Source organism: Chelonia mydas, chromosome 3, assembly GCF_015237465.2.
Source record: "Chelonia mydas isolate rCheMyd1 chromosome 3, rCheMyd1.pri.v2, whole genome shotgun sequence".
NCBI classification, from domain to species: Eukaryota; Metazoa; Chordata; order Testudines; family Cheloniidae; genus Chelonia; species Chelonia mydas.
In genome coordinates this window covers 149,755,782-149,782,492 of record NC_057851.1, presented here as the reverse complement: position 1 = coordinate 149,782,492, position 26,711 = coordinate 149,755,782, and the positions used below count along the sequence as shown (strand labels likewise).

The window sequence follows — 26,711 nt, the reverse complement described above, 5'->3', positions numbered from 1 at the left end:
TTAATAAACTAGTAATATAGAACTCAGAATCTGAAGGCGCAGGTCAAAGAGACTTTCCTACTGGAAGAGCAGAGTTATTTCAAATGGTTTAAATCAGAAATCCGCTCCCCTCTCACTTGCAGACTTTCATCCTTTAAATTAACCCATTATGCTTATAAATGGTTTGCTATAGACCTTTCGTCTCTATAGCCTGGCACATATGACAGTCACACATACACAACATCTGCTGTGTTGAGTTAGAGAAGCAAAGGGACGGAACAGATGGAGCCCGTGAACATCAGAATCTGAAGTCATTTTCTGTAATAACAGATATGCTAAATGACAGATGGAACTCCCCAGAAACAGTCTCTCGTGTAACTTAGCTACTGTACTGCAATTATGAAGACTTCACAACAGAGCTGTCTCAGTAGGGAAAGTGCCACGGTAAGCATGTACCCACGGCTTCCACAAAGTGCTATGGGCTTGCCATGTTAAAAGACTCATTTCAAAACCCTGTTTGTCCACAGAATAGGTCCAGAATAGACAGCAACAGTGCAAGGCAACAGTTTCCAGGGCGTTTTGAATATCAGATTGTAAGGGATGTAGGGAAAAACAAATCCAACATTCATTTTCACTCTTCTGCAAGAGGAGAGTAACTGGTCGCCTTATTAAATTAATACCAAGTAAACTTGGACCTGATAAAAAGGAAGTACCTGCCACAGTCTATAGTGAATCTGTGGAACCCACTGTCTCAGGGGTGTGACACAGAAGCCCACTGATGCCAGCTGGCCAAGGGTTTACTTTTCTGTAACAACAACTGTTAGCAGGCCTGACACTCACCACCCTAGCACACTGCTTTCATAGTCTTTATCCATATAGAATATCATGTGAAGTCTCTAATAAAAGCATATGTCATACTGATCTTCAATCATTGCATCATGTATGTAGAGAGGATATTTAAGTAATTGTGTATATGTACTGAACATATGTTTTAAAGTCCGTCACCAACCAAAGAGAAAAACAAGTTTTTTCCAGAGAGAAGTTAGGATGTGTTTTCACCTGTCTATCTCTGTAAATTTAGGATGTGTTTTCACCTGTCTATCTCTGTAAATTAAGCATTGTGAGCCAACATAATATGAGCTCAATTTACATATGAGGTAGACAAGGGGATGAGAAGACACTGGAGACTAAACCAACAGGGGTTGTCCTGTCTCTGGGGCCCAGAAATGAGCTTTGAAGAATATAAAAAAAAATGCAAGGAGATATTTTGTTATCTTTCAGAGAGGAAGAAAACAGGACAGCGCTTTTTGCAATCATGAAGGAGGGATCCCAGACATGTTGGCTGGAGATGCTGGGAAATTGTTTCTCTCACCTAAAGCAACTTTAGATGATGAGGGGTTAAGCCTGTTTATAACACACTTCTTAGAGTCTAAAGTTACTTACTTTTTGTTTGATATGTAACTGTTTCTGTTTCCATTGTTATCCTTATTCGCTATCCCTTAAATCTTAGCCTTGGATAATAAACATAGGATTATTTTCACTGTAAACATATCTCAGTGCTGTGCTGCTATATTGGAGCTGATCCTCACTTGAATCAAACAAGCTGGCGCATGCACTGTTCCTTTGGGGGCAGCTTACCTGGTAATTTCTGCACGTGTCCAGTGGCTGGCACTGCAGGGGACTGCTTCGAAGGGGCTCAGGGATTGGGGTGCACCTATGGTTAACCTGCCAGGCAAAGTAAGGGCTGGCAGAGCCTCAAGGTGGTGGTGTCAAAGAGCTGACACCCAGGTAAGCACCAGCAAGTGTCTCTCTCACTGAGGCATGGGTGTCACAAGGTGACTCATAATCCTGGCTACCCTGAGAAAGTGTCACAGGGGGTGAAGACAAAAAGCGGAAGTGGCTTTAAAAAAGGAATGGATAAGTTTTGACTCACAGCATTTATAGTTATCCTTGGTAAGATAAAGGTAATCACCAACTTCAATGCTCCAGGGCATAAACTCATCTCTTCAGAGGTCAGGGAAGAATTTCCCAAATCCTCACTCACTGCACAACTGGCCAAATTTGTTATTTTCACCTTCACCTAAAGCATCAGCATCAGCATCAGTCCCAAAGTGTGATACTGGATCAGGTGGACAGATGGTCTGATCTGTTACAGCAGTTCCTGTTATGTTCCAGACAATCAGCTATGCTAGTGATTTCTCTGTAGGGATTTTACTACTAAATAGTGGCTGGAGGCTCAAACTCATGTAATGAAGGAAGGTAAGAAAGACAGAAAAACAGATGATGGTGATAGACACATGAGAAATTCATAGATGGGTAATTGCTGTACAGGGCAAGGAGGAAAGAAACTAGTAGCATCTCCCTCTATTGTCATATAGCAGCTCAAAGGTGAATGAATGCACTGATGTTCTGAAACTCACGACAGAGTAGAATTTATACATCACAAATTTCTAAGAAGAAGTTAGAAAAAGGGCTGGGGGAAAGGGAGAGAAGCAGCTGCCCAATTGTCGAAAGAAGAAACTGCTGAGCTGGTGTGCAATGACAAATGCATGTGTTGGAGGTTGAAGGAAACATGAAACTCCCTAGATCCATACACCCAATGGGGGAAAGCTACATACACATGTAAAGCATACATGCAACCTCTTCAGTATTAGTCACTAGGGGCCAGATTTTTAAAGGCATTTAGGCATTTAAAGACACCAATAGGTGCCTCGTGGGATTTCCAAAAACATCTAGGCACCTAATTGCCAGTGAGTTCAAAGGGAAAATCCATTCTGAATCCCTTTGAAAATTCCACTAGGTGCCTATCTGTATCTTTAGGCATCTTTAAAAATCTGGCCAAAGATCTAAACACCGGTTCAGCCATGTTATCAGTCAGTTTTTGTAAGACGGTATAAGACTCAGAAACACTGAAGCAGCTATTATGCAAGAAAATATTCACATACAGTTAACAGAGAAGCAGAATTTTAGCAGACTTGTTCCAAAATACTGGATCTTTTCCAAGAACCCACCCATCCCAACCCCTTGCTTCCATAATGGTACAGTATTTACCGGAGTTGGGCAACTCAGGGTAATGTTAGCCTTGAGGTCAAAGAAGTCAGTTTTCTCCCCTAGAGGCTGAAGCTGGGGAAAAAAAGGAGGAGGATTAGTTTTGTAGCGGTGTCCTCTCATCTTACATTTCTGTAGCAATTTTAAACCTAAAGAATTGAAAGGTGCTTCACAAATTTAATTACATTCAGTAATTGCATTGCTCTTGATTTGCCTGTGATTGAAATGCAGCCATTTCTTGGGAGGAACGTGGCAGCTGTGTCACAGCGCACAGTAACACTAAGCAGTAGTACAGAACAGGAAGTAAAGGAGCACACTGTATTGCTGGGGGAATTTAGGGAGGCAGAAGTAGCTGTACTGGAATTTGACCAGAATACCAGGGCTAAGGCCTTGTCTAACTTTATGTCTCCATTGAAACATGGCATCAACCACAAAGTGCGACAGGCAGTGAGGATAAATCTTCCATTTTTTGTCACAGCACCAGTGAGTAAAAGGAAAGATGAGCATCACTGCAGGGGTTCCTCGATAAAAACTCGGGATCCTCCCTGACTACACTCCTTTTAAAAAGTGAATTTAGAGTAGGTGAAAGGTTCTGGGCTGACAGCCATGGAGACTACAGTCCTCTGTTTCTCCACAGAACAGGTACAGCAAAGGCTACAGCAGTACAAGCATCACTTACACTGCCACACAAATGTGCCTCAGCCCCAACCTGGAAGGTGAGAAGGAAGGTCAGTCAGTCTCCATGGCCCATGCAGTGTTCAATGTCTCTTTCATGGAGACTGTTAGCTAGTGCATTCCATGGGTTTCATTCTTGTTGATGTGGACACCTGTCCGCTAGGATGTGAACTGAGATGCATCAAATTCAGTTCACCACTTAGCCAACAGATGGAAGAGACCTTTAATCAACACTGACCTGGGCTGGATTTGAATAGGTGACCTCAATATGAATGGTCTGGGTCCCCTCAACAGTGGCCTGAGCCACCCAGTCCCGCAATTATTACACAAAGGAGATGATTTTAAAGATACTTTGAATCAGTTCTGGTTGATGAGCCAAATATACAAGTTCATGCCATCCCTACCATGGAGTTCCAGAGAGCCCTGGAGAGCTGAGACTGGGATTTCTGACTCAGATGGAAACAGTCTGGTGCAAGGAAGGAGATATCTGCACGCCCATCCTGAAAAGGAAAGTGCAAAGGACATCTGAGCGCAAGAAGTTCGTTTATACTTTATTACTTTGGTTCACTGAAGTTGGAGCAGAGGCTATTGGTAGTAACTGGCATTCCCATTGGCATTCCCGTTATACACTCCCATGTGGAAGGCCTACTGGCCATCTGGGGAGATGAAGTGGGGTACTACCAGGAAGGATCACCAAGTACTAGCAATGGGCCAACCCCAAAAGGATAAACACCCTGAAGTTCAGATGTTTATTGTGCTGTTCTACCCTGGCTCAAAAAATGGCATTGTTGGGTTCTGTGTTTTGTCTTTCTCTCTAGGATCTCCAGTGCCACAGCCACAAACTCAGCTTGGATATGAGAGTTAAGGTGGGCCTTTTCCTTCTTGTGCATCACCACCAGGAATAAGGGTGCTGCAAACCACACAATGCTCCTCAGTGGGTTTGCTCAGGTATAGCTTGGTGGAAGTTAGTACACAAGTCTACTGTTGATACACAAGAAGCAACAGAAGAAGAAACTCCTTCTCTTGTAGCTCCCTCTTTTTCAGCAGTGTCAGTTCTGCAGGACTAACAGGAGTAAAAAGCAGTAAGAGTTGTTTGTCACTGACGTTAGCAGATATAACTGAGTACACCCACACAGTCACCTTTCAGAGCGGAACTCCAGTTTATTACTGATTTTGTAATATCTGAAACAGTTTGGGTTTGGAAGTTTTAAGAGATTGGTTTTCTCATGAGATTTTAGGGGTGGATAAAAGAGTTTGGATTAGATGGATTAAGGCCACAGAGTTTAGATCCAGAACTGAACTTCCTCAAGGTTTGAGGATGTTTTGATTAAGTGTTTTGAGTTGGCTCATTAGAGAAGTAAGGACCCGCTGCCAAGTTTTGGATCTGTATGCGATCTTTCACCAAGTTTGTAGCCAGGATTTTGGGTCAGGCCCATTTCAAGTTTGGATATAATATGGAAAAATATCTGATTTTTTTTTTTTTTTGCAAAACTGGAAGAAAATCATTTTTGAGGTCTAAACATTTTTCAGAAACAAATTGCATCTATTATTTTTCATTTACAAGTTTCTAGCCAGGGTCAAAACCCACAGGAAGGGCTTTTAACAAAGGATGATCTGAGCAGAAATCAAAGCCTATGATTTTGTGAGATTTTTCAGCCCAATTTTTGCAGTCTCAGAAAAGGTTTGTTAGAAGAAGAAGCTGAACGTTTGCAACTTGTCACCAGTTATTTCTGGCATTTTCTGGTTCCCTCTGGCCCTATAATACCACAGCTCCTCCTGTTTGGAATTTGACCACATCTGTTTCCAGTTCCAACTGAAATCAGGAAGCACAGATGTGTGAAAAAAATCAGTGAATGGTTTTCAAGTTTCAGAAAAGATTTGTGTCAGTTCTTAGATTTACTAGCTTGCTTCAGTCACTATTCAGGCACTGGAGCCCCATCCTACTGCCAAAGATGGGGGATGGGCTGATTGCCTAAGACTACATTTTGGACTGATTACTATGTAGATCTCTCTCTCTGCACAGGCATAGAAGAGTAAGATCATGGGTCAGAAAGAGATGACGACGCTGTTAGTTAACAGTGAGGGTTATTGCCAGACAGCTTTAAGAGCTCTAACATTATGGCCAGGGCTCTCTGTGTATTTGCATATGCTGCTTGATTAATCAGTTTCCCCATCATTAAACGGGGATGATGATACTGGTGTCCTTTGCAAAGTGCTTTGAAATCTACGGATTAAAAGCACTATATAAGAGTATAACAATAACAGTACTTTTAGCTAACAACTGCCCTTGCTGAACAAGTGTGTATAGATAATCTTAAATGTAATCTTTAAATAATTTCTCAAAAGTTAAAGCAGTAATCGGTATAAAAATAAATTATGTAAATCCAAGTATTGGGAACTGTTCAAGGAATTCCAACAGCATAATATACCCAAACCAAATTATATTCATATGGGAACTTCAAGAGCACCTGGCAAACCCTGATACTTTCATATACTCTAGATGGGTGGGTGAGTGCATGCATCTAACCTAACTACTGAGAGTGACCTATAGCCATACCTGAAGAAGAGGAATCTTGGTATTTCGGAAGAAAGGCTGCAGTACCACCGTGAAATTCTCCTGGGTGTCATACCTGCCGGACTCCACTAGCTTCCAAGTGCTGTTCTGTAAGAGACAAAAAAGACCATCATCAACCCACCAACCACTTTGTCATCCTTAAGTGGTGTGTAGGGTATGTAGCTGCACTTCCACCCTTGGGCCGACACAATCAGGGATCACAGACCTTCAGGGCACATGGCAAAACCCATCTTTTTGCCCTAGTGGCTGAAGAGGTTTGAGCATGATGGGAGTGATTGTTTGTGAGGATGGCGGTTGGGTGAGGGAAGTCCCACTTATGGGTTTGTGTTAGGGATAGAGTTTTCCTGCTGATTTTGCCACACTGATATTTTAAATAATAACAAAGGTACCCAGAGTAGTAGATGGGCACTTTTTGTATATGTTGTTATAAATTGCAACAGACAGATTGCTGGCAAACCCTCTGCCCTGCCTCAGTTGTAGGCGAAGCAACTACACTCATCCTGGCAGATGTACCTGGTAGGCTCTGGTAGCTTCCATCACCATCGCTAGCTCTTGTGACCCTTCTGTCACTGGGAAAACACAACTACACAGATCTCTGCAGAAGAGGTTACAGAAGTGACAGAAACATACAGCATTAGAACAAAGAGTGTAGATTCAAGAGACACTCACCCATTGCCATTCAGCATGCACATCTCCTGGGAGCTGTGCTGGATGTCTATATATTACCCTTTCTATAAGAGTGCCAAATGGCCTTTGCCATCTTGCACAATCTCAAGCCACAGTTTTACCTGCCCCTTTGCCCTACATGAGTGGTGCAGCTCACATATCAGTTTGGCAACTGCTAAGCATATCAAGGTGATATGCACTGCACTTATGTCACCCTATGTCCCATTATTTTGGGGCACCTAAGGGTATTGTCTACACTGCAGCTGGGACATGCAATTCCAAGTTGGGTAGATCTGTGTGTGCTAGCTCTTCGTATCCCATAACCATAGCCAGTGGAGTCCAATCCTCTATAACTCTAGGCTTACCCCAGGGAGCCCAACAGACTCCAATGACACCACCAGACAAAGAACCCTAATGCCAAAACCCATATCAAATCCAGGGAACCCTTCCAGCCCCAACCCTGACCCCCGCTGGGAGAGCCCTACCAGCCCCAAGCCTAACCCTCACAGGAAGAGCCTTACTCTCTGTAATCCTAACCCTAAACTGGGGAGTGCTGCCATCTGGAACCCTAATCCTAGCCTGAAAAGCTCTTCCAATTATTACCCTAGCCCTCACCCTCCTTTATGGAATGCTAACCCTAGATCTGGGAGCCTTACCCTCTGGAACCTTAACATTAGCACAGGGAGTCCTATCCTCTTGAACCCTAGCTGTAGACAGGGGAACCCTACCCATTAATACCCTAACCATCGCTAAGGGAGCTCTACCCATTATTATTCCAACCCTTGCCCAAGGAGCCCTACCCTCTGTCACCCTAACCCTTGTCCAGGGAGGCATATCTGTTATTACCCAAACTCTCCCCAGGGCAGCCCTACAGGTTCCTATCTACATTTGAGGGTTCCTATAGGGCTGCCCTGGGGAGAGTTTGGGTAATAACAGATATGCCTCCCTGGACAAGGGTTAGGGTGACAGAGGGTAGGGCTCCTTGGGCAAGGGTTGGAATAATAATGGGTAGAGCTCCCTTAGCGATGGTTAGGGTATTAATGGGTAGGGTTCCCCTGTCTACAGCTAGGGTTCAAGAGGATAGGACTCCCTAGGACTCCCAGGTTTCCTCCATAAGGAAGCAGGGAACCAAATTTTGTCTTTTCTCCCACCGAGAGTCACTGCGGACGCCAGAGTAGGCGAAAGCTGCCTTACCCAGTGAGATGTGTGGTGCACTGTACTTGGTTATCCAGAAACATCTGCCTCAAGGGGAGGAGGTCCATTACTTCAACCAGATTGACCAGAGCCCTGGGAACCTGAAAGGAAAGTCAGAGCTTTGCTTGGCAGGAGCTGGTCATGCAAATTGCAATGCCTTTATTTTAAAGTGCAGAGCACAAGTGCAGCTCCCCCTTTCTGCCCTGGTTAACTACTCAACCAGTCCTTCCCAATTGTCGATCTTTCCTCTCCACCTCACTTGACTGAACTCGCCCTCCTCCTGCCCCTGGTTGTATGTTGGTGTCTTATTTGTCAGGCTCTCTCTCAGCATTAGAGATGAAGGCAGTGTAGGCTGCATTATGGAACTCATTGGGATACATTTGGTTCAAGGGGCCACCCCTTGGCTACCCCACAGCTACTAGAACTGGGGGAGGAAGAAGCAATGCTGACCAACGAGTTACTAAAACCACTTACTTCTGCATGCAAAATATCGAGGGCTTCTTGAATGTGTCTGGTGAAATTTACAGCTGAATAGTAATCCTCACAGAAAAAGAAGAGAAGCAGGAGTTACTGCCAATGACGTCTCACAAATGGCTTGAGACAACAAAAAGATATTGCACTGGGCATTCATTCCCATCCCCTTACTTCCGCCATGCTAGGCTGTGCTCAGTGGAATGTTCTTGCTCTCTTCCAGAAACCAAGTGGCTCAATTATACCATTACTCCGCCCTCAAATGTAGATAGGCGGAGTACAACCTTGGCTTTTCTAGAGCTCCCTGTTGAGCTGTAGCAGACTGAGTCAATGTCCAATGGGCCCCTCATCTCTGGCTGAGGGAAAGAACCAAGTGGTAAGTGTGTTCGAACGGGGTCAGCCAAAATATGATAAAAACAGAGGCACAAATGTTTTCAGGGTGTGTCATTCTACTGCTATCCATTGACATCATTAGCAGGCAAGGACACACCAGCCATAAACATCTGGCAGCAGCACGGAAGCTTGACTAGGCCTGTTTAGCCACAAGGATCCCCCCACTCTGTTGCACCCTGTGGGGGGGGGGCAGAGGACCTCAGTGTGCTAGTGGTAGTGAAAAGGATTGTGTACAAAAGAGAAAACACCCTAGATTCAGAGCCAGGTTTAGAACTGGGGTGAGGGGCATGAGAGGTCCCACGCTCTCCTTCTGGCAGCCACAGTCTGAAGCAGCATAAAAATCTCTGTAGCACTGACCATTACAGAGACTTCCAATGTGCTCCGACCTGCCTCCAACACCACCCTGTGCCAGGACTTGTGCGGGGAGGTGAGGTGAGGTGAGGTGGGCAGTGTTGGACTACTTGTGGTGGCCTAACACAGTGCTGAACCAGGATAATTCCTCCCTGGTTAGTTGGGGGGCTTTTCCAGACCCTGTATACCACCAAAGCCGAGAGGAAAGAATCCCGCCCTCTCTCCCTCACCTCATGCCCCAGACATGGTCAAGAAAGGCAGGCTCTTCTCTCTGTCTCTCTCACTTCCACATAATGGCTGGTTCCTACCCCACAGCAAGCAAGCAGAGACCACAACAATCTTAGTCTGCTGCTGCTAACTCTGTTTAAAACTAGGCACTGCCAGAAGAGTATCTATCACTCCACACAGACCCCACCGTACTCCACAAAATTCAGCTTTGTCTGGCATATTGGGTGACCCTCAGAACTCAGGGACTTCCTTTCCCCTACCTGCAACCTTGGATTTCATGGGACGCAGAGGCTGGCTCTCCTTACACTGGTGTTTTTACATCAACACCAGTCAGCCTTGCTGCCATGCCAGCTCCTCAATCCTGCTACTTACAGGGTCTTTGCAGTAGTTGCACAGATCATTGCCTCCAATTAACACAGTGATGATCTTCCAGTCAGTGTTGAAATCGATTCTCTGCATAAAGAAAGAAAAAGTGTAAGTTCATTATGTTCCCAACTGATGTGCACACTGGGTATCTTTGGAGGCAGACCTGTTCCATGAAGCAATATCTGTTCCTTTTCATGCTGTGAGATTAAACATGCTGCGTTCCAGTCAACTCACCGGATCACTTTTCATTAGTCTCACCAGGGCTCTTACTTGGTCCGGTAATTCCCTGTGGAGAAGGACAATTAGTGAGTCTTAGGGGAGACCAGCATCCATCGGAAGAATATTTATCTAGATATCGATATGGCCCCGGGGCACCTCAAACTCATGAGTGAATGTATCCTCACACTATTCTTGTGAGGTAGCATTCTCTCCATTTTATAGATGGGGAATTGAGACACAGAGACTAAATGACTTGTCCAGGTTCACATGGGAAGTTTGTGTCAGAAAAGAATTGAATCCAGATCTCAGTCCTGTCCAGTGTTTTAACCTCAAGACCATCCTTCCTTCACCTTGTTTGACTCCCTAGAGAGTAGCTGAGAACCCCCCCACCCCCCAGCTTTTTGGATGCCAGGTGCAGCAAACCGCTAGTCAGCTGACAGCATCATTAGAATTGTTGGATCAGTTTATTTCTTATCGACTAAAACAGCAAGGGAGTGCCAAACCCAGAGCTCTGAAAAATCCCTTGCATTAACATTTGTGTGCACTGAATATTTCCAAACCTACATTGACTCTAAGGAAATGTGCACAATAACTATTGAAATAAACCTCGGACATTCCCAGGATCACAGCTCAGAGTCAGCACTTCATACTCTATTATGTGTAAAATAATGTTTTCAAAGGTTTTTCGGCCCTGATGAAAACTGAAGCAAGTATCCAGGACACTCAGGAGGGGGCTAACAAGACAGCCTTTTAATAACCATGCTAGATCTATAAAAAGCTTTGCCGTGGATTCTAGGTTACCTACACTAAACTGCTGGACCTCATTTAGCTGCTCTATCATTACGTTGATCCTCTAATATGCACAGAATCTGAATGGAAAGCTTTGGCCTTGCAGGCAGCTCCATGGTTTTGGAATGAGCTGCACCTCCCTCTGGGCCCTTGCTAGAAATACTTCACTACTGTACATCCTTTCATGACATACATCTGCTGATACTAATGAACCTGACATGCATATGATTTACATGGTAATTGGAACTTTGTTTTCATAGAATCATAGAATATTAGGGTTGGAAGGGACCTCAGGAGGTCATTTAGTCCAACCCCCTGCTCAAAGCAGGACCAATCCCCAACTAAATCATCCCAGACAGGGCTTTGTCAAGCCTGACCTTAAAAACTTCTAAGGAAGGAGATTCCACCACCTCCCTAGGTAACGCATTCCAGTGTTTTACCACCCTCCTAGTGAAAAAGTTTTTCCTAATATCCAACCTAAGCCTCCCCCACTGCAACTTGAGACCATTACTCCTTGTTCTGTCATCTGCTACCATTGAGAACAGTCTAGATCCACCCTCTTTGGCACCCCTTTTCAGGTAGTTGAAAGCAGCTATCAAATCCCCCCTCATTCTTCTCTTCCGCAGACTAAACAATCCCAGTTCCCTCAGCCTTTTCTCATAAGTCATGTGTTCCAGTCTCCTAATCATTTTTGTTGCCCTCCGCTGGACGTTTTCCAGTTTTTCCACATCCTTCTTGTAGTGTGGGGCCCAAAACTGGACACAGTAGTCCAGATTAGGCCTTACCAATGTCGAATAGAGGGGAATGATCACATCCCTCGATCTGCTGGCAATGCCCTTACTTATACATCCCAAAATGCCATTGGTCTTCTTGGCAACAACAGCACACTGTTGACTCATATCCAGCTTCTCGTCCACTGTAATCCCTAGGTCCTTTTCTGCAGAACTGCTGCAGAGCCATTCGGTCCCTAGTCTGTAGCGGTGCATGGGATTCTTCCGTCCTAAGTGCAGGACTCTGCACTTGTCCTTGTTGAACCTCATCAGATTTCTTTTGGCCCAATCCTCTAATTTGTCTAGGTCCCTCTGTAACCTATCCCTACCCTCCAGCGTATCTACCTCTCCTCCCAGTTTAGTGTTTTCCTTTGCTGTACAGCATATATCATAGGAGCAAAAGGTATTTCCCCTCTTCCCCCAATCTGACACACAGCTCTCACTAAGGGTTTGTCTACACAGCAAGTTAGTGCATGGCTAGCCATGGTGTAAATCTGCAGTGCACTAGCTTGCCATGCACTTTCTGAACATGTGGACACTGCTACTGCAGACTAAACGTTCCATAGCGTGCGCTTGCCGTAGTCCCATCAACCAACCACAAGTGGTCAGGAGTCAGGACCACTTTTTAGTTTCATTTTTCAAGTAAAATTTGAGATGTCCTCTAAGGCTTCAATTCAGCAAAGCACTTAGGCATACACTTAACATAAAAGAGTGGCAAAGAGTCCTATGGCATCCTTATAAACTAACAGACATATTGGAGCATAAGCTTTCATGGGTGAATACCCACTTCGTCGGATGCATCCAACCAAGTGGGTATTCACCCACGAAAGCTTACGCTCCAATACGTCTGTTAGTCTGTAAGGTGCCACAGGACTCTTTGCTGCTTTTACAGATCCAGACTAACACGGCTACCCCTCTGTTACTTAACATAAGAGACATGCTTAAGTGTTGTGGCTGAATAGGGATGGACTTTAGTATGTGCTTACAGCTTACAGTCAAGCACATGCTTAATTGCTTTTGCCTGATCAGGACCTAAGAAGGTATCTCCCTTTCCACATATCTAGGCTTGGCAGAATTCAATTTTTATTTTTTCTATAATTCCATCAGACAATATCAACTTTTATTTTTAAGCATTTTTTCTATTTTTATCCATTTCAGTTTTCACGGTTGTGCAAAATTATGGGGTTTAAGCATTTTTTTATGTTTATCTATTTAAATTTTCATGGCTGCAGGAGATGATGGGGGGACAAACATCAAACAATAATTAAAGACAGTAGATGATGATTAAAAATTAAAGCTTTATAAATTTTAAAATGCAAACTGTCACCATCTCATCAAAATGTACGAAGTAAATACCCTCAAATCAAACACTAATAAGTTATCAAGCAACATTTTTTTTTTTTACTTTATCTAACTGGAATTTCAATTATCAATAGAAATTTTTTCATTGGTTTGTGCTTGTGCGGTGAAATCAGTGTGTGCTGGCATTTACTGATAAAAATCTATTCCTTCCAAGCCTGCACATACTCAACACGTTCATTAAAACTAGCCTTTTCAGAAGCAGCCACTGATTTTTAGCCCCTCAGCCTGAGAAAACTTTGAGCCTGATTCTCAGAACTGATGAGCATCCACCACTGCACTTGATATCAGCAGGTGGCTCAGCACAAAAACCTGAGGCACACCAAATAATTCAGTTTTGAAACTCTTGGCCTTAGCTTTCATTTACAGCCCATCTTTTTACCTCTGGATGACAGGAAGAGGAATCTCTTTGGCTTTGAGAATGAACCCTTAGGAGCATTACAAATATAGACCCACATATTTGAACCAGGAGAAACTATTCTTTCCTCTTTATGTCCAATGCCGTGATATCAGCGAACTACATGGAGATAAACTTATCTCCTTCGATAAAGCTATAAATAAAGTGTGATAGAAATGAACTCTAAGATGGGTGCCTCTGAGAGTTCAGGGACATTACCATAGTGTCTATTTATACAGAAAACAAACTCATGTACTGCTTTCCTTCAGTGTCATAGGCCTTCCACATGAGGAGATGGTGGGAAAGGGCAAGGACTGGTGGGCGTGGCGCGGCTGGGCAGTGGGAGAACCAGAAGGAGTCTGTGAGTGTTGTTTTCTTCCCCCCCTTTACAAAAGGACAAAGTACAAAAGTACATTTATAAAAGTAAAAATATTGCTGGGAAAGCTGAGCAGCTCCACTTCCTGTCTCTGCCCAATCCAGGTCCTCTGGTGTGGCAGGTGGAGAGAGGAGAAATTCACTTCCTCACACCGGTGACCCAGCAAGTGTACAAGAACTCACTTGTTTCTCGAGATTTGTACAAGAGTTTGAATTTTGCAGTATAAGTACCTGGGAAGTACTTAGTACGTTTTAAGTTTCTGATTTTACACTATGGACCTAACTCACACCTCGTGTAAGAGGATGCAGCTCAACTGTCTTCATAGACTTTAAGGTCAGAAGGGACCATCGTGATCATCTCATCTTCAGTGAGTATTAAGTTGCACCCTCTTGTACCAGATCTGAATTTGGATCAGATACTTAGCTGCAAATTCAACTTCCAAATGGAGCAGTGTCTGTAACTGACTCAGATTTGCCGCCATCTTGAATTTCACAGGAAGCTAGAGATGGTCATTAACATCAGTTGCAAAGAGTTTTTCACTTATCTAAGGGTCCAGAGTATGTTCCCTGAAAGGTTCTGGCTTGAGAGCCCTGGAAAATGAAGTTCTTTATTCATCCACCCCACAGTTACTTCTCTGGCAGTGCAGGCTTCGACAGTTTGGTCCCAGCCATGAACTGTAGGGACTGAACATCCAGAGAGAAGGTAGCTCAGATTCCATGCCTCTGGCACTCTTGGCATCCAGCTGTACTGATGGCCTTTGTCGTCATGTGGACAACTGTCCCCTAGGGACTAGACTGACACATATCAGCTCAGTTCAGATGGGCTACCAGACAGACACCTGATGGAAAAGACATGATTGCTGCTGACCTGAGCTGTATTCACACTGGTGACCTAGAACTGAAAGACTCTCTTATCCTGTTTCCAATCCCCTGTGGTAATCAGCCAATCTGACGTGCCTTTTACACCAAATAAGGTAGGGACAGCTGGTTTAATTGCTATCTGATTTTTATGCTGTAAGATCAGCCCAGGATATTAGATCCCTAAACCCTGCAGGAGTTTCCTGTTCACATAGGGAGTCACTTCATTTGGAAATAAAAATGAATTCATTATAGAATGAAAATCCCTCCTTTTGCAGGGGTAGGAGGCAGAGGGAGATATTTCATAGCATCTAGCCAATGACTCCCATTTTGTCAGTGAATATTAGGGTGAGTCAGAAATCATTCTTGCAACCTGCAGGAGAAATCACTCATGAAACATTAAAACAAGATCTTGATCACTGATAAAACCTTAACAGTCATCACTTAGGGAGAGCAAATGCAGGAGCTTTCTTGGCTTCCCGATTCAGCTGCCAAGTGGAGCTGCTGGGGAAATGGAGGATTTAAAAAAAAAAAAAAAGAGAGAGAGAAAGATTGAAACAAGAGTCTTTTTAGCACAACCAATTACCAATGTCAAATACAAGCACAATCAACCAGAAATCCTGCCCAAACGATCGGTGGCTGTGCCCAACTCAGCGGCCAGCTGCTTAATTATTTAAATACAGTATTAAGCCTCCCATCCTGCCCCAGCATCTCCACATCAGAAGCTGAGACTTCTAAGATGAAAACTTGGATTCTCTTCCTAGAAAGTATAACACCGGGGATTAAGTATGCAGCCGCCTTCCATGAGGCTGCTTCTCCTAGGACATATTCAAACTGCATGAGGCTGCTACCACACTGAAATCAAAGGAACTGCAGCCACTTACATCAGGTCTAAAACTGGCCTAAAGCCTATGCCTGGCTGTCACCTGTCCTCATCTCTTCATAAGATTCTAGCAGCCTGATTGGTTGCTTTGTTTTTTTGCTGTCTCTCTCAACCACTCCTCCCGACCCTTCCAAATGTTTGAGGCCTTAATCATGGAAGATTTCATGCAGTCTCTCCCCCAGCTGCTCATTGCAAATTCAACACACTTTCACTTTCTACCACACGCAGACCATTTCCTAAAAGCCCTTCGTGCCCCAACGTTTAGCTTATAAGAGACCAAACAATTTCTTCACTTTCTTGCTCCTGGGGCACGTATGAAGACTAGACAACAGTTCAGTTCCTGTAATGGTTTTTCCAGCAAAGCTGGGTCCCAGGGTGGGCTGCTGCCCTCACTTGCTTTTATGGACAATGTGCTGAACTGTGCAACGCCTCCTGTGGACTAAGGTAAGGTCACCACGCTCACTTTTGCTAGTGAGTGGTGATCCCAGGTCTTGAGAAGTCAAAGGCTAATGCACTAACCCACTGTTCCCTCCAATCTGTATTCCCAGCTGTACTGCTTCTTTCATCGTACAATAAAGCTCTCCTTTGGGACAAGGTATTTCCACTGGTGTGCTTACCATTGTTGTGATCCAAGGGGTCCTGGCACATGCTTCATTATATCATATGGCTATCTTATGAAAATCAAGTGAGCCATTCAGTTTATGTTCAATACAGCAGAAGCTCTGGAGCATGAGCCAGGCACCAACTTGAAGTACCCACTAGACTGGTTTTGCTCGCTATTAAGCGCAAGTTATAACAGCACATGAGACACATCAAAGGAAGTTATATGAAGTAGCCACATCCCAGCACCCCAAAGGGGGGAAAAATCAGCATACTCAGCCACTGCTCCAGGAACTGCCTGATTGAGAAAGGCATTCGGCTCACTTGCTCCCCCTGTGCCAGTCGAGTAACCCGTGAGGTTACGGTTGAACTCCCAAAGGATATCTGAAGGAGGAAGAGGATAATGAGAAGGGAGTGAACCCACTTGCTCATCACACAGGGGAGAAGACTAGCATTCACCATGCCCCTCTAGATTCTTGGTTTGTGTTAGGGAAAGGCTGCTGCTTGTTCTCCACTTACCTTGCTGTGCCCACCCAGGGGAAGCAGAATTTTGGGCACTGCTGTGTCAGTCAAGTGATACCAGAGGCTTAACCACTTAGCATAGATTGTCAGACAGCACTGGATCAAGTTGCCTCCTGACTCAGACGTGGTGCAATCCCACTGACATCAAGTGCAATCATGGGGGGCGGGGAGGAGAGGTGGACAGAGTATGTACAGGCCCATTGTATGTGACCATCCTGCACATTACCATGGTTAAAGCTTGAATGAGAAACCCCCTGGTCAGCAGGCAGCCATTCTGTCAGGGAGCCAGAAGGGCCCTTGGCCTGGCTGATCTGGAAGGAGCCGTGAGAAGCTTCTCTTAGCTGGAAGTTCTATTGTGTATATCTTTACAGCTATGCAACATCACGCTCTGATTGCAGACCTGTGTATTAAATGCTTACATGCAAGGCAGTGAATTATTCACACCCCTCTCTGTTCATTATCCTAATACTGTTGCTCAAAAATACCCACCCCCAACACCCTTGTGTCTGTGGGGGCAAAGAATGTGTTGCTAGTCGAAACAAAGAAAGCCACAATTATATTAAGGGTTCCATTTAAAAACTGTTTATAAAGGATTAATAAATGGCTTCATTTTAAATATATAATTTTAAAGGGATTAATAAAAAGTTTTAATAAATGATTAATCAATTTTAATGTGCCATAAATCAATAGATGGTTTACAACCATGGTTTATAACCTTCTAGAACTCCTTCTACTGATGTGCTTTTAACCATCTGTTATACACTTACTACAAAGGTCTGTAATATGCTTATAACATGGATTAGCCCTTTATAAATGAAACCTTAATATAAAGTGTCATTCAAAAAATGTACTGAAACTTCACAGCCAGATGTAGCGGGTGCCAAACCACCAATCTGAGTTTTGAGAATAGTTGTGAAGTTGATGGACAGGAAAGTTCCACAATTCCCAGCAGTGCAGACATGCAAATATTCAGCAATATTCACTCAAAACAGGGGCGGGCAAACTTTTTGGCCTGAGGGCCGCATCTGGTTTCAGAAATTGTATGGAGGGCCGGTTAGGGGAGGCTGTGTTTCCCCAAACAGCCAGGCATGGCCCGGCCCACGCCCCCTATCCGAGCCCCCCTGCTTCTCGCCCCTGATGGACCCCCGGGACTCCTGTCCCATCCAACCCCCCTGTTCCCTGATGGCCCCCCTCGGGACCCCTGCCCCATCCGCTCCCCCTGCTCTCTTTCTCCTGAGTGCCCCTGGACCCCCCGCCCCTAACTGCCCCCTGCTGCCCCCTCCACTCCCCCCTCCTTCCTGACTGCCCCCCTGGGACCCCTGCCCCATCCAACTACCCCTTCTCCCTGTCATCCCACAGACCCCCCGCCCCTAACTGCCCCCCACCACCCCATCCAACCCCCCCCCCTTCCTGACTGCCCGCCCGGGGCCCCTGTCCCCTGACCACCCCCGGAACCCCCACCCCTGACTGCCCCCTGCTGTCCCATCCAAACCCTCCTCTCATTCCTGACTGCCCCCCGGGACCCCTGCCCCATGCAACCACCCCTTCTCCCTGACCACCCCCGGAAACCCTGCCCCCATTCAACCCCCCTGTTCCCTGCCCTCTGACTGCCCACACCCCATCCACCCCGGCCCCTGACCACCCCCCGAACTCTCCTGCCCTCTATCCAACCCTCCTCCCCTGCTCCCTGCCCCCTTACTGTGCTGCCGGGAGCACCGGTGGCTGGCGGCGCGGCTGCACCAGGACAAGCAGCCGTGCTACGCAGCACAGAGCACCGGGTCAGGCCAGGCTCTGCAGTTGTGCTGTCCCAGGAGCTCGCAGCCCCACTGCCCAGAGCATTGTGCCGGTGGTGCAGCGAGGTGAGGCTGCAGGGGACGGGACGGGGGCTAGCCTCCCGGGCCAGGAGCTCAGGGGCTGGGTAGAACGGGCCCTTGGGCCGGATGTGGCCCATGGGCCGTACTTTGCCCACCTCTGACTTAAAATATCTGATCTTGGCAAACATCCCTGTCTGGAAAGGGACTTGCGAGAGCATTTGCAGAAAGCTAACACAAACAGGGCACAAAAACAGTCACAGCAAACTTATTTAAAAATTCAAATTAATATTCACTGAGGCTTTTTTGCAGCCTCCTTGCAGCTTCACTGATGAGGCAGCCCAGGGGATCAGTGAAAATATGTGCCATTTCGATGAATGTCCAGTCTTGTGAATTACCCCAACATAGATTTTAAAAGGTTAAGAGAAGTTCATGGTAAATTGCTGTCCACATCATAGTCATGGTGTACCAATCAGTCCATTCTCTCCCTTGAATCTTGACAACAGCAAAGCTTCTACTTACTAGGCAGGGTTGTTACATTCTTTAAAGAAGCATCCCCTCCAATACTGCAATTGGAAAGAGAAGCAAAGACTAAGTCACTAATCTTTTAGCGCTGCTCAGACAATAAGGCGATAGATGACAAGTACCTAAGACAGATTTCCTGTCCTTGTCTGGAGGATATGAAGGATCCATGACACTTGGAAACTAGAGGTGTTTCACAACTGGGTGGAGGGATCAGGGTCTAAGTGCTTGTTTAAGGGCTTTAGTGAGATTTTTGGTAGCACTGATGCTGTCAGAAGGGTTCATGTGTGGGTTTTGCAGCTAAGAATGTGACGTCAGGTCATTAGTTGTGGGAATGCAAGAGCACCTGGCTGATGGGAGGGTGGTTGGAATTAAGTCATTTTTTTAGGGAGGGGAGAAACTGCAGGTGGATTTAAACATCCCAGGTCTGCAGAAGTCAAAGGGATTTAAACATCCCCTGCAGTGTTTATGACCTGAGCTATGAATTTTTGGGCTGGTACACAAGAACATGTTAATGTGAAATTGGCCAGACTAGTATCTCTGTCCAAGCTGCTGAGTGAAACACAATTTAAATAGTGAAAAGTAAACGTGACTGTTAACATTCATTTGGGTGTAATAATCTAAGGAGTCTATAGGGACACAGGAAAGGAAAGAGTTTGGTATATGTATATAATATTTATATCTGGACTGTTTTCCATTGAGTGGTTCTACCTAGAAGCCTGATCCTGCAAACACTACAGGACAATGGGACTATTCATGGTAGCAAGAGTTACAATCTTACATGGTGGAAGGATCAATCTCAATTCCAGCAGTACAAAGCAACACCAAAGCCAATTCAACCAGCCCCCTATGGATTCTACCTGCGTTGAGGACTCCTTGAGTGACAGATAGCTGCTATAGTGGCTCTTATTCATCTCTACATAGCAGAAGCGTGTCCAGGGAGAAGAATGGCTGCAACATTCTTACGCCCCGGTGGTTCTCAGCTGCCAGAATGACTCCTTGTGCCTGGGGGCACTTGGCTGCTCTAACTTGTAATAGGGGGCCAGCACAGTACAAAGCTTCCTTGGCCCCTTCTCTGGTCTTGCACTGAGCACAGCTGAGTTGTACCAGGAAATCTGGCCCTTTATCTCTATGAGGGTGGTGAAGAGTGGAAGGAAGATCTCCAGCTAAACAGCAGCAGCAAATAGGTGGTTTTTATACAGAACCTTTTCTTTTCTTTATTAAGAAGCTTAGAAAAAGCAAACCTTGAGCAGCCCTCTCAAATGACAGCAGCTATGATTCGTTTGCCCTGGTGATTTTTCACTGGCTTTGGCGAGAGATATCTATTTACCTACCTGTTCATATAAATCAATCCAGTGTGTGAAACCTTCTGTGTATAGAAGTCAACAAGCTAGTGACTGGAGTTGGTTGAAAATGTATTGCTGAATTTTTTTTAAAAACAAAAATTGCATTTATGACCAAAACAAATTTTCAAAAGAAATGCCAAACCCGACAAATGAATATTTTTTTCCAGTTTTTGACAATTGGGAAAAAAAACAACCTTTTTCATGAGAAACAAAATATATTTCTTCACTTCCTTTATTAATGACTTACCTCCAAGCCAGCCCCCGATACTGTGTGTTCATATCCAAGATATTGTTTGGGTCAGCACCAATCCCATTACCAGCCTAAAAAAAAATTAACCAAGACAAAGACTGAATTATTAACATTTTGGGCATTCATGTATTTTGGTGATCTTAATTTTTTATTTCATAAACAGGTCTCTCCTTAAAAGTCTGTTACATTTGGGCTTGTGATATTTTGGCACCTGGCTTTTCAGGAACAGTGTTATGAAAAATAGCACCAGTTCTTCAGTAAATTCTTTACATAGTATTGCTGTACACATGGCATAAACAAAATATATGAGTGCATGATGTAGTATATAAAGGTTGTATTGGCACAAGTTTGGATGAGCTGTATAATTAATTCAGGGTTTCACTACTCACAAGTAATGAAGCCATCTCAAGCTCCAGCCAATAAAACCTTCGGGGCGGCTGTATCACACCATCACATATTTCCCCTGAATGTAAGTTTTGCCACATGACAGGAAACTGAACATTAAAACAGCCATGCAATGGGCCAAACTCTGCCCTCAGATATGTATGTGTAACTGCTATTTCTCCATAGATCCTACACAAGGGTATCAGATACCAAAATAGCAGCAACAACTGCTGTATCTCATACTATCAGGTAGTATCTGATACTATCACATGGCAACTGTAGTTGAATGCTGACTGTAGGGATAAACATGCTATGTATTTATTCAAATGTTTGTGCTGATTTCAGTGGGCTCATGGATGCAGAAATCTGCAACATCATACCTGCCAGAAAGTTGTGTGGTGTGCGTGCACAAATATTCTTAGGACTCCATTATTTGGAAGTGAAACGCCTACTACACGCATGAAAGGAGATCATCCTCACTGAAGACTAAGTCCATGGTGAGTTTGATAAAGAAACTGGTTATCAGTTAATCAAGCACAATGAAGTGTCTGAATATTTTGGCTCTTTTCTTTCACACTCATCTCCAAACAGGCAAAAGCCATTTTACTTAACTAGAAAAAAACCCCTACACCATAAGAGAAGGCAATAGATAATTATCAGGCAGAATGAACTGAGACACAGATTCAGCAGGCCATCCTATTCAGCAGAGCACTTAACCTTGTGGTTAACTTAGAGCATGTGCTTAAGCCCCACTGATTTCAATGGGACTCACCCTCTGGCCCCAGGTCCAGCAAAGGATTTTAACAGGTGCTTAAATGACCTGCCTAAATTAATACAATTCAGGTGAAATGTTCGGATTAGAATCCAGGAGATCTGACACCTTGTCCCCTGCTCTAGATCTCTGTCTTCTGCCTATGAACGAGTATTTCACTACCCCAGCACAAGAGCTCAACTCCTCCCCGCACCCCAGTCTGAGCAGGCAAAACATTTTGTTGTTCCACCAGCAAAACAAAAAAACAAAAAAAAAAACAAGACAGAAAAAGCACAAAGCTCCTTACAGTCAAAGAATCCCCCAGGGCTGCTATCACTTGCACATCAGCTGGTTTGAGGGCATGCACTGTAAGGCAAAGAGATGCAGTTAAACCTGGACAGGGAACAGAACCATGCTTTCCCATCACTGCTAAATATAAATTATTCCACTATGTATTTGTGTATTTACCCGCATTTTTTGTATTTTTATTTTTGCAATGCCCAGATAATGAAACAGGAGACTTCTCCAGCTCATCTTGCCAGGGTTGAGCAGTCACATGGAGTTAGCAACAACTTCTTACTGCTTAAGACCACTGACAAAAGAGGGGAGAGCAAGGAGTGAGTCACGCCACATTGCTGGAGGCCAGTGACCAACCTCCAGTGTTATGGAGACCAGAATGAGGATAGGGTGATTCAGTATTACAGAGCAGGGGCATTGACAGTAACTGCTACAACAAGGCAGAGCAGAGTATGAAAAAAGGCACAATGCTTATAAACAAGCTGAATACTAGCAGGTATCGGACCACAAACTACGGAGCCCTGCCTCCAAATCCACTGCCCTAAGCACTAGACCACTTGATTTATAGGATGTGTCAGCCCTTAAATTTTGCACAGTGCAGGAGTTATCTGCTGTAAATAAGTTAACGGCAATCACTTTGTCTGAATAGTCCCTACAAGGATGGTTTGGCATCATAACTCTTAACTAGCTATAGAAAGTAATGTCCTTGCTCGGCGTAATTTTTCCACAGTCCAATAATTATTTAAGCACAATTGAACGAAACATTCCTTGAGATGCTGTTGAAAGAAAGAAAGAAAGAAAGAAAGAAAGAAAGAAAGAAAGAAAGAAAGAAAGAAAGAAAGAGTCTCCTACCCCAAGCAGGCCAGGTTACCTGAAGTTGGAGAAGAGCTGGATGGAGCCCTGTCCTCACACAGCAGCTGGCTCCCATGATTCTAAAGGAAGAGAAGACAGGCAAAAGGAACGGAATAATGTTAGACCAGGAAACATAGTATCAGCCAACGTAATAAATCATATCCCTGTTTGTCTGTAATTAATCAGGCAGACGTTGGTCACTGAATTCAATCGGTCACACTCAGGGCCTGTCTACACTTGAAACTTGTTGTGGTTATGTGTGTCTGTTAAGTGACTGGCAATAACTCTAGTGGGAGCAGTGCCTACCACTTTGTTAAGCCACGATTAAGGTAGCTTTCCCTGGTATTATTGCAGCCGCACAGCACAGCAGTGTTAGAAAATAAGTGCTCAGTGTTATGGTCAGCCATCCCACAGTGCACTGCTCTGCTGCTGTGCTGTATGCATTCTAACATTTTTTTGGGCCGTGCTTTGTGCAATGCCTACTGGCAGACAATAGAATTCTGGGGCTTGAGGTCAAACTGCATAATTCTCATAATTCCTGCCTGTTTATTCCCATGATCCAACTGTTTTTTTGAGAGCCAGCCATTCCCCTTTTCAAAGCACTGCCAGGCAGCATAGAGAAACATTGTCGAGGCAGCAAAACACCTACATGAGAGCTTAGTATGAAAATGTATGAGGCTATTGCCATCTGGAAGCTTGCCACCCCAATTGCTACCAGTCAGTAGCTAACCGGTTTGGTGTAGGTAAATCAGCTGTTGGGGCTTTTGTCATGGAGGTGTGACCTGCTGTCAAGAAGATTCTGCTCCCCAGGTCACAAGACTGGGCAATGCAGAGGAAGTTATTAATGGGTTTGCACAGTTGGGGTTTTGAACTCTACTGGGGCTTTTGATGGGATCCATGTGCTTTTTCTCCGCTCCTGTCCTTCATATCAGGCTTCAGCGTTCATCAACTGAAAGGGATATTTCTCCATGGTGCTACGAACCTGGTTGGTCACCATGGAAGGGTCACGAATACAAATGTAGAGTGGTCTGGAAAGGTTCATGATGCCAGGACCTTTAGAAACTCTAGCCTGTTTTCTGCAATGAGAAATAGAACTTCTGCTCCATGAACTCTATGGACACTGATGGTATTGCCATTTTTCTACTCATGCAGGGAGACCCATCTTACCCACTGCTTCCCTGGCTTATGAAGCTTTTTACTTGACACGTGGTTAAGCAAAAGGAATTGTAACTATACCCTGGGCAGCTTCAGAATGATAATGGAATGTGCATTTGGAAGTCTGAAAGGTAGATGGAAGATTCTGACATTGAGACTGATGAGAAACATCCTGGTACAGTAGCTGCTTGCTGTGTTTTGCACAACCTTTGTGACAGCAAGGAAGAGAGCCTTGTATGTGGATAGGAGCTGGAGGTGGGCAGACTTACAAAACAAAAATTTTGGTCAGATAAGAGGTCTCTGCAAAATGACGCAGCTACTCATGGGCACAGAGTGGAGGACACACTGTGCTCATACTCTGAGTCGAGGGGCCACTTGTGAAGAATGTACATGCTTTTGTATAAGGCATTTATCAGGATTATTGTTCATGTCTTCTGTATGTGTACTGGTAGAAGGATTTAATTATACCTGAAGTGCGTACAGCAGTTTATGGGCATTTTGAGTACATTTTATGTGTGCCTTGTAAAATAGGGCTTGTTTTGATGTTATTGTTCATGTGGATTTTATGACACTGATGCTGGACATTTCAGTGAATGATTCAAGACTCAACTATGACCATAAAGACATTTTCAATTCTATTTAATCAATACGCCAAGTTGAACTTGATTGAACATTCATAAAGCTGTGCAAAATTAGACACTTTCAGGGCCATGTGCTTCAGAGGTTTGATTGCCTCTTCATCCACAGCAGATGTGTCTGCTGTGCTGGCCATTTGCCTGTCCTCTCTTTTCCCCCTTCCTCACGCTAATGGAAAGAGGAAAAAAAGAACATTTATCCAAATTGTAGTCTCCATTCTGAGAGTGATAAAATGTTGCTTTTTCCTTGATTTTGGAATTTTATTCCCATAGGCTCTTTCCAGTCTTGGCTGAGCTTGGCAATCATTAGAAGTTTGCAATCTTCCAGGTTTGTGTAGGCATATAGTGGGAGAAGGTGGCTATGTGTGGGGGGTAGGGGGGAGGAGGGAGGGGAGAGGAAACTTTGGGGAAGGGTTAATAAATGTCAGGTGGGTTGTGTGGGATGGCTAGCTAAAACAGGGCGCAGTAGAGTTAAGCGAATAATTGCATGTGCACATCTGCAGGCTATCCACACTTTGGAGGATGCTACCCTGAGCATGTTCCCAAAAGGCAGAGAAGTTTGCCCATTGTCTTTTTGAACAGAAACCAAGGAAGATATGCCAGGCTGCTGTTTGCCGGGATGGTGCCCCAAAACTGGCGCAGGAGTGGAAGGAAACCACGAGTTATATGGACAGTTCCCAGAGAGCTGCTCTGCTATGCAATCTCCATGCCAAGCCAAAGAGTGCTCTATTTTCAAATGTCTTGTTTTTAACATCTACAGTTGAGCATACAGTACTCCGCAAAATTCACAGTTCTACCTTAACAGCGGGGGGAGGGAGGGTGATTTACAGCAAGTGCCTTACAGTCTTGCTTTTTTGAAAACGTTTGTAGTGTGATTTAGGCTATTTACCGTCTACCTCATGGGGGCTCAAGGCTGAGGGCATTAATGACATTGTGAGCCAGACACAACTTCTGATTTTCCATATGAGCTGCTACAATAAAAGAGCTTGTCCTTCAAAGAGCCTCATGGAGGCACTGCATGGATTAACCACTGGAGGAGTGGGGCAGGAGGAAGAGGCCAACGAGCAGTGTGTTTGAGGGGGAGGGGGTGCCGTGGGAGACAACAAGACTAAGTGATGTTTGTGCGTGTTTGCATAGTCATAGGAAAAAAGGCCGGGAGAGTTTCTACTGTCGCTGGCAGGGCTGCCATTTTGAGTGGTGGATCGGGGGAGGGGATTAAAAACCCAAGAGGCAGAGAGAAGGTAGATCAACATGGCAGTGCCCTTACAGGACCCTCAGCTAAGTTGTTTAACTCCCTCTCTGTACAGCTGTATTTTAATATATCATTCAGTATTTACTGGAAATGGGCCCCTCCCCAGTTTAGGGTTCAGGCTGATCCTCTGGCTGTGATTCACGGGAAGAGGTAACCTGGATATCCGTGACTGTCTACTTGGGGTTCATGGGTCAATCAGGGAGTCCACACAATGCAGAGGTTGGGTGGCGGTATCTCTAGCATGTGGTCCAGCTCCTCATGGATCCAGCAGACTGTGCTAGCTCTCCCTGGGGTTCTGTTACACGTAGCATTCCTATAGTCCAGCCACAGCTCATCTGCCTTACTGCGGTCCTGGAGAGCCCCCCTCTTTTACATTTGTCTTGCTGGCAACTGCTTGGGGCGGCAAAATTGGTAGAGCCGCCCCTGCTTGCTTCCTGCTTGTAGACCTATGCTGTGTGACAGCCTTTTAGATGGGCCTTATCATATTCATCTCCCAAGAAGGCAATGAAGTCCAGGATTTTAGTATTGGTCCACAGTGAAGCATGAAGCATGACTGCTGAATAATCCGGAGTATGCCACAGATATGTGAACTCCACTGGAGCTGGAATTGCCAAGGACAGCACCTGGCTGCATGCCAGGATTGAAACAGGAATGTTCAGGATGACTAGACAGACCAACACAGGTAGCTGGCAAAGCAGTGTGGGATCTCAGTAGGTAGACATGGTAGATGTGCACCAG

General features: G+C 44.8%; 1 protein-coding gene across 1 annotated transcript in view; it reads right to left on the bottom strand.

Moving 5' to 3' along the window:
* PLB1 (phospholipase B1) overlaps positions 1-26,711 on the bottom strand; it is a 112,633-nt gene that overhangs the window by 29,417 nt on the left and 56,505 nt on the right. The window contains exons 30-42 of the mRNA XM_043543146.1: positions 22,951-23,011; positions 22,090-22,148; positions 20,645-20,718; positions 19,052-19,095; positions 16,472-16,580; positions 10,181-10,232; positions 9,953-10,033; positions 8,612-8,677; positions 8,138-8,238; positions 6,791-6,872; positions 6,260-6,364; positions 4,107-4,202; positions 3,031-3,102 (exon numbers count right to left, since the gene is read on the bottom strand). Of these exons, the coding sequence (XP_043399081.1) occupies positions 3,031-3,102; positions 4,107-4,202; positions 6,260-6,364; positions 6,791-6,872; positions 8,138-8,238; positions 8,612-8,677; positions 9,953-10,033; positions 10,181-10,232; positions 16,472-16,580; positions 19,052-19,095; positions 20,645-20,718; positions 22,090-22,148; positions 22,951-23,011 (1,002 nt within the window). The remainder of the gene's footprint in view (positions 1-3,030; positions 3,103-4,106; positions 4,203-6,259; positions 6,365-6,790; positions 6,873-8,137; positions 8,239-8,611; positions 8,678-9,952; positions 10,034-10,180; positions 10,233-16,471; positions 16,581-19,051; positions 19,096-20,644; positions 20,719-22,089; positions 22,149-22,950; positions 23,012-26,711) is intronic.